At 43.0% G+C, this 15,418-nt stretch overlaps 1 protein-coding gene across 1 annotated transcript; it reads right to left on the bottom strand.

The window, feature by feature from the left end:
- Positions 1-4,813: 4,813 nt before the first annotated feature.
- KIAA1024 (KIAA1024 ortholog) lies at positions 4,814-13,744 on the bottom strand. Its single transcript, XM_010015786.1, has 3 exons — positions 11,405-13,744; positions 9,695-9,949; positions 4,814-5,692 (listed from the first exon to the last, which is right to left on the bottom strand). Exons 1-3 carry the CDS (start codon positions 13,694-13,696, stop codon positions 5,495-5,497), a joined length of 2,745 nt encoding a protein of 914 aa, XP_010014088.1. The 5' UTR covers positions 13,697-13,744; the 3' UTR covers positions 4,814-5,494.
- Between the last annotated feature and the right edge of the window lie 1,674 nt (positions 13,745-15,418).

Raw genomic sequence — 15,418 nt, 5'->3', positions numbered from 1 at the left:
TGGCTCTTCTAGACATAGTTTGTGCTATATTGCAGAAAATAAGTAAGACCAAATGGAACTCACTTATGTGAGGAGTTTGGCTGCTGACAGGACACTTCTTCCCTTGTTGAAGATTTTGCTCCAGTTTCTAAGTGAACATCATAGATTCACATAACAGCCTGCAAGATACGGAGTGGTCCATGGTCTCAAAAGTAATCTGAAGTGACAGAGCACTTCCGCACTAGCAGAGTGGCACTTCACAAGATATAGAACCGTTTCCTGAAAAGATAACAAAGAAAAAATAAGATGAAAGAAAGCACCTCATCTTTATGATTACTTCTGCAGGTGCTTGCCTTTCCCCAAAGTGCACACCAGCACAACTGACCTTTTCTTTCGACAAGACCATGCTGCTATGGGCAGGCTATTGGCTGCTTTCTCTTCTTCCATGTGTGGATTCAATGGGATGGAGACACTGCAGCACCTCATAGGGCAGAATATGGCCTCGAGATCCAATGTCTTGCTTTTGACTCTTCTGTGTATCAGGCAGAGCCATTCATCAAAGCTAGATCTGAAATAAAGAATTTATTTGACCAGTACAATTGATGGCTGTGAGCGATACACTCAAAGAAGTGCAGTGATCGTGGGACTGGGTCTTGGTTGCCATTACAGCGTTGCACATAGGAGCTTTCTTCTACCTTGAGACTCAGTGACTCTATGCAGCAGCTACTGTAGAAACCTGGCAGCTGCCCCATCTTCCAGCACAGTAATGGCCCAAATGAGGTCTACATATCCTGCATATCCAGCTTCTTGATTGAGGAATGCTGACCAGTGCTTAGGATTTTTTGGCATGAGCCTGGTCACACTTGGCATTTTCATGAAAATTCCTGCTCCTGGATCCATGCTGTAATGTAAGGACACTTGTAAACTTCTGGACTTGATAGTTAAAACCTGAAAGTGATGCAAAACCATGATACCATCGCCAAAACTGAAAACAATGCTAACTTGTGAATAACAGTCCCTTCCAAGGGGAGCTGTGATGGTTTGCAGCCCAACTCATAACATGCAAACACCCAAGGCTGGAGCTGGTGATCTGGCCCTGCAGAGAGCACTTGGCACTTCCCATCCTGACCAAGACTGCTAAAGAGATGCATTAAAGGTGCTTATGCAGTAGAGATGAGGAAACCAAGACCTTACATTACTATGTTTTCATGGCATTGGTTATTTATGCAGGCCTTCTGTGGCTGCCATTTGCAACCTCTGATCCTGGATTACCTTTAGTGGTAGACTCAGCATTATCTTTGTTTCAACACCTGAAATTATACAACAACCTGGTTTTGCAATTAATAAGTCAAAAGCAGCAAATTAATAAAGATATCCTAAGCAAACTGATTGCCTTTTGGTAGGTGACTACAAACAGTTATATATAGTACTGACTTAAAAGGGACAGTGGTTGCATAAACGTGTAAGCAAAATAGATACAAAAGTATTAGTCATGACCTTGTTAAAACAGTTGATATGGCAAAACCCAGTCATGAAATAACCTATAAAATAAAATGTTATGATTAGTGTCAAGAGCTAATCTCCCAGAAGCCCAAACACTGTGATGCAAAGGAGCTTGTAAAAGAAGCCCAACAAACTCATTTTTCATTATCTTCTGCCATCTTATTATTTCACAAATGAGAAATCCATTAGCAATTCTGCCAAGAACTAGACAGGCTGTTCAGTTATCTAACACCGAGATACTCACATCCCATGGCTATCTTGATGTCCCTGGGAAAAGAAAAAAAAGAGGAAAAGCAACGGAGTAATAAGTTATTATAACTGTTCCATTAAAACTTAAGATGCTGAAATGTTCAAGTTTATTTGGTATTATATTTAAATGAACCAAAAGGCAACATTGTACAGTAACTTTACAAAATAAAATTATTACATAGTACATTAACCAAAGCCCCAGTAAAAAATAAAATAAAAAAAAAAAATCCTAAAAAGTTATCTGGGGACAGATCCTGCTCTTGCTTTTCAGCATACATTATTTATTGAGCTCAGTTCAAGCAGCACTCTTGTTTTAGGAAAAGCGAATGGGATTTGCCCCCAAAAATGGAGTATCTTTTTAATAACTCTTGTAGTTTCATTTTATCATGTGTAATATATCAAGTTTATAAGGCATAAATACGAAAAACAGTTCAATATGCTCATCATTATTTTAATTAAGTAATACAATCTAGGACACTTTTTTCAATCACATCAAGGATTACAATGTACCTATAGCTTTAATTTGTTTATTTCTTTTTAATACAAAAGTCTATCATATAGTATACAATATATTCTAGTTGGTAACTGGTTCACAAGGTTGATCACAATATTCTTGAAGATTAATATTGTCAGGATTTCACCTAGCTTGTACACTCTGTGCAGAGCCACAGCGTCCCTCCTTCCCAGGTTGCCCTCCTCCAGCAGGAGCATCCCACTGCTCCATGTCTTTACCTATTTGCAAGTGAAGAGCTCTGTGCCAGATGTAAAACCCACTGGGAATGGCAAGGGATGCACATCCCAGTGGTGCCAGAGGCAGACATGGAGCGGAGGAGAAGGCGGGCAGTAGGTCCCAGAGGTATTCTTGGAGTAGGGAGGCAGGGAGCTGGGCTCTGCTTTCCCCACTCCCCTTGGGCTCCTGGCACTGTGGAAATCAAGCCCCAAGAGGGAGATCCATGACAAATCGCAGTCTGGCACATAGGGAAACCACTGCCCTGATGGAGGTGGGTGCCACTGGCTGCTTGTGCAAACTAAGATGGGCAAAAGCACCTTGATAAATTAAGAGCAGCATGGATGCTTGGGATGCTGAGTGCTTGGGTTGGGCCAGCTCCACATCACCCACAGCTCCATAACCTGCCAAATCCTTCCCAGGATTTTGGGCACCTCTAATGTAAAGACTCATCCGGTGCCAGCTGGATGAGTCTTGCGCAGATGAAAGAAAATATTCCTGCACAGACAAAAGAGGGGCTATTACATCTCTAATGCACCAGTGCAAGCACAGCCCCAGACTGCCCCTGCAATCAATAACATCCACTGCGCCCTTCTCACATCTCCACTCAGATATTCAGATATTTTCTAAAATCAGATCAGTGAGGAGCAGCAGAGGAAATGCTGCTGATTTCAGGTTGGGGGCAGCAGGGTCAGACTGCTTGTGCTAGCAGAGGAGGATTGGTGAAGGCAGGGGGGCTCTCCCACATTCATCGTGCTCCTCCAAGGGAATTGTCACTGCGGGCATGGGCAGACAAGGGACTGGGACTGTACCAACACAGGGCACGCTGTTATTTCTGGCAGCCCCTTGTGCTTGCTGTCGCCAGGCCAGGGAAGGGGTGTAAAAGGATTTTCTGATGTTACCTGGAACCAGGAATAGATTTCTTTACATATATAATCAATCTAAATTGTGCATAAGGAAAACTGCAGAGCAAAGTACTCCAGAGCGTATTCACATGTCTAATATTAGATATCTTGCTGGCATCTCCACACCATCCCCCGAGGTTTCTCTACCTGTCTATATTTACTACACATGGATCCTGAGCTCCTAAACTCAGGTGCTCTGAATCACACCATAACCAAAGGCAGCCTAAAATAGACAGTGTGAACTGCTCCCTCCCTGCTGTGACTCCATCCTGCAGCATCTGGGAGGAAAGAGAAATAATCTTGGTGTTAGGAATGGGCCAAAGCTATAGAATCTGGGTCAGGATTCAGGCCAGGCAGGGGCAGATTTTGGTCTAGGGGTTTCTCCTTGCTCTGTATTTGCTGATGGGACACCCGACCTTGTGCTTACACTTGTTTTTCTGATAGATCAACGGGGATCACCTAACTCTAAATCAAATACAGCACACGAGCAGCGCATAAACAGCTCTCCAGCTGCAGGAAAGAACTGACACGCTTCTAAAGTCACAACAAAGCCTTCTCTTTCCTCACTACTTTTTATAAACCAGCCAGAAACAAAGAGTAAGCTGGAGGAACGAGCATCTGATACTTTCCTAGCTGCTGTGTCATCGCATAGGGAGGCTGCTTCTTAAGAAACCAAACTACCCTACATAAAGGCATTCACTAAAAGAATCTTCTTTCCCTTACAGGACCAGCAAGATCATATTATCACCTGAAAATATATACCTTTTTTACTTTATTTTTTGTTTTCAGCTCTACTTGACAGAAGAATAATACTGTCTGGGCATTTGTTTCACTAACCATGGCAGATAATTTCTGTCGTAGCTTGAGAATTCCTTTGAACCTGCTATTTGCATTTGGGATAAAGCATCAAAAAGACATTTCCCATGGGATACAGACTGCTTGATGTCCGGTAGAGTCAACCATCATTCTTAAGTACTTTAGCAAGAGGGAAGCAGAAGATCTCCCCATGCTGAATGCATTGCATTAACAGCAAGTTTGCAATAGTGCTGAAAAATTGTGCCCTTAATATAAGTGCTCAGCAACCACCAGCCCTGCTGTTTGAGGAGCACTCTGAACTGTATAGAAGGCTTGCGGGAAAAGAACCTCCATTAGTACCCATTATGCTGTGATTTATGTTATGGGCTTAAAATAGCAAAATTAAACAGTTCTATTTAATCTACAGTCTAAAAAAAAAGGCACAAAGACTTTGTGAAAAAAATTATAACTGTTCAGATCACATTTCCAAGAACTTTAACCAAGCGTTGCTTTGATTTGCCAGCTTTGCTTGCTGGCAGGAGTGAAATTGAGACGATTTCACTGTCTGCAGAGGTAAAGAATACCCTTTTGGCAAGGCAAGTTTGCCAGCTCTATGAAAATGTTATTCAACAGAAGCAACTAAAACCTTTTGTGATTGCTTGAAAACATAATCTTTTTGGTCTGCAGCACATTGCACTTATCTAAGTACTCAGTGATGATAAAGTGGGTCTTAGGGCAAGACCAAATACAAAGAGCCCTTTTTAATCTGAACATAGGAACGAACTCTGTTCATGGCTACACACTCTGCTTTCAATCAAATGATCATGAAATACATAAATACTATAAAATAAATACAATACATTCAGAGTTTTCTACATTGTAGAGAGCTTTAAGACTTCCCTAGCTCCCCGATGTAATGCATATAGAACATTCCCTTCTATACAGTGCTACCTCCAAGTACCCACACCTCCGTTAAATGCAACATAGCTCAGACAACCTTCCTCTTTTGCCAAGATTCTCATCGGTCTCCGATTCTGTAAAACATTATATTGTTTCTTTAGGAAAAAAAAATATTGCACTTTTAAAAATGCATAAAAATTGAACTGAGTTCCCACTAACTCCACCACAGTCTGTTGTTTAAAATCATACTTTTCCGAAACAAAAGCTGTTTCCCTAGTTGTTTTCTGTTTTGCCTGCATTTACTGCATTCACCATCAGAATTATCCTCGGAACATTCTTCCTTAGCAATTTCCTTACAGTTTTGCCGTCAGATGTTTGAAACACAGCATGAGCTATCTGATGCACACAGCTGGGAGTCACATCTCTGTCCGCAGGTTCAGGATTTCATTGTACAAATGGGAACTACAATGACCAGAATGACCGTACAAGCTGCCGCTGCTATCAGAGCAGCTATCTTGCAAACCTTTGCTCTTCTGAACTCGGCTTCTTTGCGTTTTAATAAGGAATCATAGCCAGGAGTATAAATGTCTTCCATCCAGTATTCTAAGTTGTTTGGGTTTAAAGATTCTTGAGTCTAAAAATTAAAAGGAAACAACTGTTAATCGTCTGGGATCTGACATTAATAAAATAAATAAAGCAGATGCACCTGAAGGACTCCCAACTGCATCTGGGTCTGCTGGCAGGATAAAGTGGGTTATTGCTGCTTCTCACATCCCTTCAACTCCTGCTCCCAGTTCCATAAGGCTGATGAAAGTGGCAACACAATACTGCAAAAAATAAACTCCTGCAACATGTAATTCTGGTGCAAAGCCCCTCACGTACCTCTGATTCACCGGAAACTTCGTCATCTTGGATGGCATTTAAATAAAAACTCTTTAATCTGCTAGACAGCAGAGATGTCAGCAACTACCGGCCTGTTACTGCTCTTTAAATTATTAAAGCCCAGATGATGGGAAGGGTTCTTAACATACACTCCTTATGCATTACATTTTATAAAGCTAACCTTAATTTTGATACCATAACTTGCTTTCAGGGCACGATTGCTCAGCCCCATCCATCATCTAAGGACAATTAGCAGGTGGAATTTGTCCTGGAACAGGAATAGCTGGGAACCCCGGCCCTTCATTCCAGCATGGGAATACACAATCACAGGCAGCAGGCACTGAGCATCCCACAAAGCGGGGGCTGTAAGTTGGTTCCCATGAAATCACCCAGGACAGTGATCCTCAGCTTCAAGCTCTCCTCCCAGCTCCATCTTCTGAAAGAGACCTGAATGCATGATGCTTTTAGGGGCAAAAGGAGCAAGGAAACTGGATACCTGGCATAAGATTTGGTACCACATATTACTCTGGACCACCTTCATAGATGAGACCATTTAACCCCAATGGCACAATCTCTATCTCCACAGGAAGCAATACCCTGCTTATTGCCAAAGTCTGAGTCTCTCTGGGTACAGGATTTCCATCTGAAAGTTTTATTTCTTTGGTTTTGTTTTGTTTTAATCTTTAGGGGGTTTTAACTTAGAATTTGTGAGTTCTTCAAGCTTTACATTTCCACCTTGCTTGTTTTTCTCCCTTCATCATTTCTAATAGGGGAAATGATGGGAAAATTGGGGAAACCCAAACACTAGGCATTACTGCACTTACCAGCAGAAAGGAACAAAGCAGAAAGAACATTTTGAAAAATGACAGCTTTTTCTCAAAGCTGTCTCTTGTTTCTGGGGCTCCAAAAGGTCATTTCTTTAAAAAAATGAAAAAGATTCCACATAGAAATGTTACACATAAAAATGTTCCAGTGGGAATACCCCAAACACACACCATTTCCATGCTCGTAACAAACCTGATCCAAAGCTCATTGGACTCCACACAAAGAAACTCCAGCTGACTTGAGAGATTTGGGTAAGCCTTTAATTGCTAATTCAGACTGTGGCCACGAGCTACTGGCTGAAACCTTGCTTCGCCTGCCAGCAGCATTTGCTTTTTGTACAGAACTACTACAAGAAGTGATTTTATAGCTACCCCAGAAACAGACAATTAAAATCGAGCGGCGGTTTTATGACCATTTAATGGAGATCTCTATGGTAGCTCTAGTATGCTGAAACAGAGACCATCAGCCGAGTCTGAGATTGTACCATTTCAGCTCTCAATTACCTATTCCAGTCTTCTGAAAAAAATCAGCAACCTCGTCTCTAAATGCATCAGAAAATAACCTGACAAGATTTCATCCCAGTGGATCATCATACACAGAGCAAAGCAATGAGATCTCACACAGACCCCACACCTGGGACAAACTTGCCTGACTAGTTTTGCCATTTCTTTTCCTGAAGGAAAACCCAGCAGACTTGTCAAGTTCCAGGAGAAATTTTAAATAAACTAAGGTAGAAAAACCCCAAAGATATCCATGCTATGCTTCAGGGAGACTACAGTTTTGGACTTCTCTGACTTGCTATTGACCTTTTAACTACTTCAGAAGGAAGATGCATTATTAAAAAGGCCTATTACTGTTAATCAGCTTCCTTTCCCATTTCATTGCCAGATGTAGGAATGTTCATTAAAGCATAATGTATTTACTTTCAGTTCTAATAAACCTAATCACTGGGAAAAAAACCCCACTCATCAGTCTGTGTCTATTTTTTAAGTTTGTCAGTAAGCTCTATTATGAAGTCTAGACATGGGCTTTGTAGAGTAAATGCAATTCTGACAGTCCTTTTGGAGGGAGAGAATCAAACCAGTAAAGTTTTATAACCTTGATCCTAAAGATAAATGATGGTAATAAGCCGATTTCTCTGGTTTGCTCACAGTCACACGGAGCTGCTTACAGAGAACGTAATGGCCCTATGAGGAGCAGATGGAGAACACTTCTCCCAGAGGAGCTTTGCTCCCAAATATCACCTCCCTTGTTGCCTTCACACAGCAGGTAAGGGATGCTTTGTGACTGCCTCCTGCAGAGAAGCTTCTTTCAGCCTATTCCTACTCTAGCATACAGTCTGCAATGCCAGGGATAGGAATTTAGTAAGACCTCTGAAGCTTTTAAGACCCAAAAAGCAGCAGGCAGCTGGGGCAACATACAGCCTGGTTCCTGTGCTGCTTGGTTTCTCTCTGCACTTTAGCCACAGCAAGGAGCAGGAGCTGGTGAGGTTGGGCAATTTTGCACAAGCCAAGCCAGGAGGTGAATTTGTTGTGCACAAATTCCTGCACAAACACACATGGGAGTTGCACTACAGAACCATGTGGATGATCACTTAACTCCAAACCAGCCAACACGAGGTCCTGAGGCATGACATGGGTCCTGAGACTTGGGCAATCCAAATCTTTCTCACAGTACCCTGATGCACTTCTAGGGCTTAGTCTGATAGTTTGGAGCTGGGTTAGGTACCTCGGCACTGAGCCATCAAGAGCTGATGCGGAGCAGCAAGTCCCAGGCTCCCGAACACCACGTTCCCTGGCAGAGAAAGTTCGGAGACAAGCAGACTCCCTGCCTGAGTACGGCTGCACCGCACAGACTGCTGATCAGAGAGCCCTGAGCTGCAGGTCAGAGTGTCCCAACTGCTGCCAAGAGCTTGCTCTGCTCTGGGGCATGCATACACATGCAAAGAGCCCAAAATGCCTGCAGTCAGCACCAGTCCCCTGGCTGGTTCTTACCAGCTGAATAAATGCATATAAATGATACACAGTGATCTCGCACCAATGTGGATTTCATTATGTGATGCATTTTGGGTTTCATAACTGAACACTGCTAGATTTTTTTGGTGTTTACACATTCTGGATGTAGTTCTTCATGCTTCCTCTTCAAACCCGTGCTGAGATATCTTCCTTCCTAAAAGATGTCTTGTCTTTTTCAGGCTACACAGGGTATCCAACATAGGCACTTAGTCCTGGGTCTGGGCATTCCATTATATATCAGGATTTTGATTTCAAATACACTACAGTCTGGGAAAATTTAAATCCAACATTTGAATTTGCCTCCCAGTAACACGCTCTGCTCTGCTTGTTGCACACTTCCAAGCTGAACTAAAATGCAAACAAGACACACCATTAGCTGATCCGCTCTTCACATGACTCTGGCTTGCAACAGCCACTTCAAAGATGCAACAGTGAAGTGTTTCAAAAACAGTCATGGTGTCAAACATCTTTTACAAGTATTTTATGTCTCATGTTGGTAGCAAAATGGGAAATCCCTAGCATTTAAATTCTCTGTGAATAATTCAGACAGCACAAAGATAGAAGAAAAAGCAGTAATGCCAGCTCCTGCACCACTCTGCCTTACTGCAGTTAGGGACCAGTTCATCTCTGCACCCCTTTATCCCTCAACTCTAGAGCTACTAATACCATGATGGCTTAGCAGACATTCCTACGTTGCAGAATAAGCTGGGAGCATCAACCTGTCAAGAATCACCATTCATCGATGAAACACCCACATTCTCCTTTGTCCCTGGCCAGGATGGATAGGGATGAGCAAGATTAGAGGCTCAACACTGCATAGCTCCTTCCTGAGCTAACCAAATCTCTTCTTAAATGCATATTCTGGCAATATTCATTCACAATCAAGCCATTCAAATTAAACAAACAGGACTTACTTGTAGATCCAATGCTGCGATCTTGCCTTTGTCCCCCGAATTCCTCGTGTATTCCTCTATGGTCCATGACGGCTGGGCACGTTTCACTTCAGCCAGCTCTGTCAATCTCATGTCTGTGTAGAGTGGGTTGCTTTTCATGTGTGACTTGAGTGATGTGGGGTAGGGATGAGGACTAAAGACTTGTTCAATCAAGAAAGCATCTTTTGGTTGTTTAGAGAGTCTATGTGGCTGTGGGATTTCGTATTGCCTGTCTGCCTGCAATAGGGTTCAAAAGAATTTGAGAGAAGAAACAGGACTATGAGGGGGTTAAACACAAAAGACGGAGGTATTCCTTTTAGAACCACCAAAAGTTAAAGTATCAGTTAGGACAACGGTTGTGGATGGCCTTAATCCATTTGCCCACCTTCATCTCACAGCCAGACCAAAGAGGTATTTTACAGACAGATCTCCATGTTCATGATAACAAGAACATCAAGCTGATACAACAGAGAAAATTTAGGTTTTGTACTGTTTACAGATTATAAAACTATTCTGGAATGGTCCTGACATCCAGAGAAGCCTAGCTGATCTGGGAGGGCTCAGACCCATGCAGATTCTAGATTCCTGTTAGCACATCAAATCTTAACATGAAGAAGTTTTGAGTGAAGCCCCCAGGTAGCACCCTCTTGACACCACACCATCCATGGTACCAGTCCAGGGTCAGCCATGGTCTACTACAGGAGCAAGGAAGGGACTTTCAAAGTCAACATTTCATCCTGGGCAGACCAATGTACAGAAAAGCCAAGTTTTGGGGTTTTCTGTACATTTTTTTAGGGTAACCTTCTTCTGCCTACTAATAACCCATGGCTTATGCTTTCTTGTTCATCCAACTGCACTTACTTCCGTCAAAACTCTTCCTCTCCTTTTCAACCCTTCTCTGCCCTCATTCCCCATTGTAAGGAGGCACAGCACACCTATCACATGGGCCTGATCAGCAAGGGAGCTGAAGGACCCCCAGTGCTCTCCACTGTCTATGGAATAGAAACAACCACCCACACCATGCACACTGTCAGCTGAGCAGCAACCAGACCCAAGCACAAAGACAGCAGTGGGCAGCTGCTGGGAGGTACGGGCAGAGTTTTTCTGACCAACCAAAACAAGATGACAGCTATGCTGCATTTCCACAATGGGAGGCTTAAGACTCGCTTAAATGACCGTGAAAGTCAGAACATAGCTACAGTTAGCATCTCACGGTACACACACAAGGATTATTTTCTTGAGGGATTTGAATCCATGATTCTGTTTTGTTGGCTTTTAAATATGCGCATACTACTCTGATAAAAGCCATCACAATGCAATTGCAAAACATCCCTTCTAAAAGAACCACTAGAGAATTTCAATTTTCTCCGCACCCTTTTCACCAAGTTGATTACCCGGCCTCCTTATATTGCCACTAATGAGGAAGAATACCATCATCTTCCAAAGATGTCAAACACATCATTCCCTCTCCCTTTCCACAAGAGAAAAGCTTTTAAAAACCAACTTGACCATATTGCAGCTGCCAAGCAAGAACATATAGATACAAAATCACTCAATTACGATAACAATAAAGACAGGCATAATATGGCAGGGCAAAGTATTGTCATAACCTGAGGCTTGCGATGACTATGGAAGACATTCATAACTAGATTATTTTTAAGTGCTTATTGTGTGAGTTAAAGTTTAAATTACCTCTTTAGATTTCCTGTGCCAGTCCTTATTTTCTCCTCCATCTCTCTCTTTCATCTCCTCTTCTGTAATGCCAACTTGGTTGGTGTAAGTAATAGCTCTCCAGTCTCGGGGAGAGTTTGAAATACTTGCTATTTTGGATTCCGTTGCACTGTTTTCCTCTGTTAATGATCTGGATGACCTCCTAGTAAATAAACTTTTTTTTAAGGCTTTTACTCGAAGACTCTCGCTATTACTTCCACTGGCATCTGAGCAGCACCATTCTGGATTGTTCTCCAGTTTGCCTCCATGAGGAGTATTGTGACACTGAAATATCTGTGGGGAGTTACTCTCATCCGACGCAGCCTCGCTTGTCAAAGAATTGAGATCTATTTGTACACTGACCTTCTCTGGCTGCTGGATTTTTTGATCCAACTTGCTTAGTTTTCCCAGGACTTGGGAGATTTCTTCTCGAACGCCTGAGAGAGATTCCAGTTTCTTCTCTATTTCACCAATCCTCAAAACCAGTTTGCAAACACTGGTTTTTAGTTCATCATCTGTGTTACTGACGTCTGCCCGGGCCACTTTATCCAATTTGTTACAGGCACTCCCGTTGGAGATCTTAGTCAAATTGTGCTCAGGTGAGCTCTCACAGTCTGATTTGTGCATCTGGGACAAAGAACCAGTGCTGTTATAGCATGAAGACTGCATCACTCCCGTGGACCCGCTGATACTCATGTCATCCAGAAACCGGAAAATGTCACTGATGTCATCACTCACAATTTCAGAGTCATCATCCGAGTGCTTCAGGGAGTGCCTCTCTCCATACTTGGCTTGGCCCGCTGCACACAAGTCCTTGCACTTCTTGTGGTCCAGAACTTGCTGCTCCGTCTGCGTCCCAACACTTGTGGTCCTGTCAATGCTTAAGATCTGAACAGAAGTACAGTTAATGCTTTTATCCTTAAACTTTTTGACTGGCTCGTGCTTCTCCACGTCTAGAATGGAAGGGATTTCCTTGGGTTTATGCCCATTTGGTTTCACAGCGTAGTTTGCCTGCATAATTGGTTGCGGATCCTTTGGGTTTAGGTAGGATTGATGCCTGTCAGCTGAGGGAAAGTTTGGAGACGGGTTGTTTGAACTCTGGTATCGCAGCTTCTCTTCAGACTGCTTCCTATTAAAAAATGATCGTTCAAAGTCAGGCACCTCCTCAGTATTTAAACTCCAGCTTTTAGCTGGCCAGGCAGTTTGCTTGGCTGGCTTTCCAGTCCACTTTTTGGTGTCCTGTGGCCTGAGAATAGTAGTTGGGCCAAAATACGTTGAAGCTTGAAGATCATCTAAGCTTTCATGCTTCACTCGTCTTTTGTCTGGTATAGGAGAGTAAACTGGATTCAAGTACTGGCTGCTGTATGGCATTTCAAAGCTGTGGTTGAAGAAAGTCTGCTTAGAGCATTCTTTCCTGTTCTTAAGCTCTCTGTGTCCATCTTCTGGCTTTTTGCTGGGCGGTATTAAGTTGGGAGATATTGTAATCAGATTATGAAAATCTTCTTTGAATATATTTCTTTTCTGGACACACGACTGCATCACAAATGGCTCATCATTTGAAATGAAAGTTTCTTTTATGCCTGGGTGTATAGGCAAGGAGTCCTGGTCCGATTCATTGTCAATGTTCATGGGGAAGTACGTACTCTGCATCTCGCACGGTGGAGATGTGGCGATGGAGTAGGATGCCAGTGCTTGCAGCCTGTCCAGAGAGGCAGCCCGGCCCTTCATGTCCTTATTAACACCGAGCAAAAAGTTGGGTTCTGACGAGGGGACAAACTGTTGACAGTCTTTGCAGTCCATCTTTCTGCATTTTGAGGACCTTCTGACTGGAAAGCCCTGGTTGAACTCCTGGTCGTTCAGCTCACAGTTGGGCACGCAGTCTGCCACATTGCAGATTTCCGTGTCAGACCTACATGACTCGAAAGACTCTTTCTTCTTCACTTTCTGCCTTGCAACTGGAAGCTTCTCCTTGGCCACTCCCCCATTCATTTGTATGAGGTTGAATATTGTTACTATATCTGCTGCAACCATGATTTTCTTTGATTGCTGATTGTTTACAGTGCATCTCATTTTGTCTTTGAACAAAGTCGCTGGGAAATTAGGATCCAGGCAAGCAGTGTAAAACAGCACACTTCTGAGCTTGGCCAACTGGGATAAATCAAACCTCGCACACAGGGATTTGCAGAGGTCCTGGTAAGAAACCGTATTCTGCTTTGTGTCCAGCTCCTCCAAGATCTTCACAAGGAAGAGTGAGGATTCTTGGTTGGACTCCATGGTTTAAGCGTATTTTGCTGTTTAGCCTGGAAACTGCGTTCCACTTCTACAGCAACACACAACAGCAAACAAAAAAGATTGTAAGTCACTCATGGATAGTATTCAGGACCTTGTAATTCAGCCCCAGATGGGACATGACTCCCTAGCCATGTAGTTGAGGGCTTGCTTGTATAACCCATCCTCATGTTTCCAAACTCCAGACTGTAATCCTAGCATTGATGAATACTTAAATGGAATCAGGATTTCATCCAAGGAGGCTCATTTATGTCAGTGTCTACTAAACCAAGGAAGTGAATAAACAGCAGAAACTTTGGAGGGGCTGAACTAATAGCAGATACACAATCCCAGCCTGCTTGCTGTGGGGCTTTCACGGAATTTCTTACCAACTTTTGAGAGGTTGAAAGAACAGACACATCAAATTGTTTGGCCCTAGCCTAATCAGAGATGATCTACCACACCACGACAACCCCAGCTGTTTTCATACCTGACTGCAAGCGGCTCTCACAAAGATTTACTGACAGTAAACTTCTGATGTGGTTTTAGAAGTTACCTGAGCACATAATTACCATCTTGCTTATTTTAAAACGTTATTTTTAACCTCTATTCTGGCTACTATGAGACTTTTCCCAGAAATCCCTTTTCTTAAGTCTATGATCGAGGAATGGAAAAGCTGCCTGGTCCCTGAAAAAAATCAATGTGAGCCCCATTTCAGCTGGAAAGTGCAGAATTTAAGAAAGAGCAGAAAGAGTTAAACACAAGAAATCCCACTGAACCTTGAAACCAATCCAGCAGATGCTAGAGGGCTGCCTGCCAATCAGGGTGGATTTGAAGACTGAGCGATATCAAGGACAGAGAACATCCTCTTCAGTGATGTGCTCCCAGAGAAACCCGGGGAACGCAGCTCCATTCACCAGCCTGACATGACAGGGCAGAGGTGGAGAGCAAAGGCTGTGTGTTTATGTGGATAACAAGAATAGCCTGAACGAGCACTGCTAATGCTAGCAAACATCTTGGGAAGGATATAAACCCCTGCCCTTTCAGACTTCAAGCCAACCTCTAACTATTATGGATTAGGAAAAGACGTTGATGGGAGGCAGATTATTTTTCATCTGCCTACTATGAATATCCTTGTCAGTGTCTCTGCTGTTGGCTACTAGGAGAGGCAGAGCACGCAATGATGCGGTCTGCCAATTCCTATGTTTGGTCACTTTGTCTTTGTTACTTTTAGTGATAGGAATGAGAAAAATACTTTCCTTTCCCAAAAAGGGTATGGTATCTTCCCTCATTCACTCCCACCCTTAGGTGACCCCTGGAACAACTGTGTCCAATCCACCCAAATGGCAAAGCACAAAAGTCAGGCTTGCAAGGTTTCTTATCACTCATTTAAAGTCGTGTCCCAGCCAAAACCCTCAGGACTCCTGAGCACCACTCTAGGAATACAGGGCTCCCATTCCCACTCTTGTAGCCTTTCACCTTGCCCTGACACTGCACACTGGTGATCACTCAGTGTCAGAAGCCAGCACATATCAGCTTTTGTGGCAAAAGTCACAGTAGCATCTTCCAGAGGGAAAAAAGACAACCACCAGGTTGCCCATGTGAATATGAAGCAAGTCTCCATACAGACTTGGCTGTTTATTTAAGTAGCATCTTTCTACTGTCTTATGATCAGAACCTGAGCAGCAGCAATGTGAATGTATTTCTGTGATAGTAAACACAGCTCTC

The sequence above is a fragment of the Nestor notabilis genome, unplaced genomic scaffold, assembly GCF_000696875.1.
Source record: "Nestor notabilis isolate BGI_N333 unplaced genomic scaffold, ASM69687v1 scaffold266, whole genome shotgun sequence".
NCBI classification, from domain to species: Eukaryota; Metazoa; Chordata; class Aves; order Psittaciformes; family Psittacidae; genus Nestor; species Nestor notabilis.
Note: the sequence above shows the minus strand (reverse complement) of the source record. Positions and strands in the feature narration are given on the sequence as shown.

Bases quoted from the DNA above. Each gene is read 5' to 3' on its own strand.
- KIAA1024 (XM_010015786.1), bottom strand. From the start codon at position 13,696: ATGGAGTCCAACCAAGAATCCTCACTCTTCCTTGTGAAGATCTTGGAG. The intron at 9,950-11,404 runs GTAATTTAAACT...ACCCTATTGCAG, and splicing joins GGCACAGGAAATCTAAAGAG to GCAGACAGGCAATACGAAAT. The intron at 5,693-9,694 runs GTAAGTCCTGTT...TTTAATTTTTAG, and splicing joins TCGCAGCATTGGATCTACAA to ACTCAAGAATCTTTAAACCC.